This window comes from Solanum dulcamara, chromosome 12, assembly GCF_947179165.1.
Source record: "Solanum dulcamara chromosome 12, daSolDulc1.2, whole genome shotgun sequence".
NCBI lineage: Eukaryota > Viridiplantae > Streptophyta > Magnoliopsida > Solanales > Solanaceae > Solanum > Solanum dulcamara.
Window position 1 is genome coordinate 12,166,733 of NC_077248.1, and position 2,337 is coordinate 12,169,069.

Below are 2,337 nucleotides of genomic sequence, written 5' to 3' on the forward strand. Positions count from 1 at the left end.
CAATCAATTTGGAGCAACCTACAGTGAGATATGAATTTTCTTCTATCAACACTCAATTCCGTCACAGCACTATATCTTGCAAAGATTAATTTATTTGACCTACTTATACTCCGAATTTGAAGTTATGTTCTTCATGAAAGTTGTAGGTAAGGATGTTGTGATTACCCAGAAATTTGAATCACCTAATCTGGACCAATCTATGAAAAGTTATGCCCAAAATACAGAGGCTGTATTATTTTCGTCGAGAATTGAAATACCGACATACAACATTTTAGGGGTTGTTACAATCTTAAATCATGCTTTTTAGAAAATTTGAAATATGAAATCATGATTTCAAATTAAATATTCAAATACTAAATGATTTCAAATCGAAATGTCCAAATACAAGCTAAGGAAATTAAGGTCGATATGAGAAGTCATGACAAAGAATGGGGCTAATTAATGCTACCAAGATAAACAAGATGACTCATTTCCTTAGAAATTGACTCATACACTATAATTTACGTCGAGTACAGAGGTTAAATATTGCTAATTATTATGAATGTATATATATTTAATTGTACATACTCTTGACACAATTTTAAAAATAGAAAGTATACATATTCTTCTCTAAATTTCTGGGCTCCACAACTAATAATCCACAACTAATAAGAGAATACTACCAAGTAGATAAAAGGCAAAAAGAAAGGAATTCTTTCAGAGGGCCCTAAATCGTAGCGTGCTTCAATAAAAGTCCTGCACGTATAAACTGAACTTAGACTTTTTAGGCACCTCCCTAATTATGTACCCTTGTTGGATTTGACCCCAACTCCCAACCAATTCTCTCACTCCTCCATTAATTAATTTACTCCCAATTTCCTCTCAATAAATACCCTTAAGTTCTCACTAGCTTTTGTATCCAATATTCAAACAAATACATTTGCACTCCATAAAGCTTCCCAAACTATCTTTACTCAGTTATTTCTGTCTTTACTCAATTTTTATAACAATGGAAATGGTAGGCAAAATTGCATGCTTTGTTGTTTTGTGCATGGCGGTGGTTGCACCCCATGCAAAGGCACTAACCTGTGGCCAGGTTACATCTGGCTTGGCTCCTTGCCTCCCTTATCTCCAGGGACGTGGCCCCCTCGGAGGCTGCTGCGGCAAAGTTAAGGGTCTATTGGGTGCAGCCAAGACCCCAGCAGACCGAAAGACAGCATGCACTTGCTTAAAATCAGCCGCTGGTGCTATCAAGGGCATTGATATGAGCAAAGCCGCTGGTCTCCCTAGCACTTGTGGCGTAAGCATCCCTTACAAGATCAGCCCATCCACTGACTGCTCCAAGTAAGTTATTCGCCTTCTTCACACTAGATCTCTATTTTGTACATCATAAATTTTTTTATAGTCTCAAAAGTATATAAATTTAATTTAATTAATATATATATGAAGATTTCTACACCATATAGGTAGTAGTAAAATTATATGGTCTATTATGTTACAAAATGATGATGTGTACACGATCAATTTGTTAATGTTGATTTAATATATGGCATTGCAGGGTTCAGTAAGGTTGATGAAAGCTCAATTTTCCAAGGCATAATTTGGTACTAGTCTTGCGGAGAAGAATAAAATGGATCGAGTTCGATCCATCACTATATATGTTGTTCCTTTCTTTTTAATATATATTTGTGTCTGTTGGAGTACTCATATATATGTATTACAACCCAATCTTCATAGTAATACATGATATTTTACTATATCCTCTTCTTTTTTCTCTTTCTTTTTACATCCCTTAACTCTTGTTCATCGATGGTAAAATTATTTACACAATAATTAGTTAGCTTAGATAACTGGTTACACTAATTTTGACTTGGTAATTCTTAAGAAGAGGATGAGTTTGGAATTTGAGAAATTACACAAAAGGGTGCATAAATTAACTGTACTTTAATTTGTTTTACATCATAAATTCTTCAGTAAAAATCATGATACGTAAAGCAGAAGGGGAACTACGGAAATATGAGCATATAAGTATATGTTAAATGCACTAGATAAAGTAATAATCGAGCATACTTGGAATGATGGTACGTATCTAGACGGACAAAGAAAGAGTACTCTATTTTAATTTCTGAAACTCCCTCCGTAATAATTTAATTTTAAAATTTTTATTTTACACTTAATGAAATAATTTATAGTCCATACAAATATTTATCACTTATTTTAAATCATAAATTTTAGAACTCTCATATAATATGGGTCCAAGGGAGTATATAATAAGGCCCCAAAACGCTTAACCCACATTTGCTAAAGAAAGGAGTACACTTGTATTCTGTCTAATAATCCAACTTTGACTCTTAGAGC

General features: G+C 33.6%; 1 protein-coding gene across 1 annotated transcript; it reads left to right on the plus strand.

The window, feature by feature from the left end:
- Positions 1–883: 883 nt before the first annotated feature.
- Positions 884–1,736, plus strand: LOC129876381 (non-specific lipid-transfer protein 2-like). The gene is made up of 2 exons (XM_055951801.1): positions 884–1,323; positions 1,538–1,736. The coding sequence occupies exons 1-2, from the start codon at positions 989–991 to the stop codon at positions 1,545–1,547; spliced, it is 345 nt and encodes a 114-aa protein (XP_055807776.1). The 5' UTR covers positions 884–988; the 3' UTR covers positions 1,548–1,736.
- The last annotated feature ends 601 nt before the right edge of the window (positions 1,737–2,337 follow it).

Bases quoted from the DNA above. Each gene is read 5' to 3' on its own strand.
- LOC129876381 (XM_055951801.1), top strand. From the start codon at position 989: ATGGAAATGGTAGGCAAAATTGCATGCTTTGTTGTTTTGTGCATGGCG.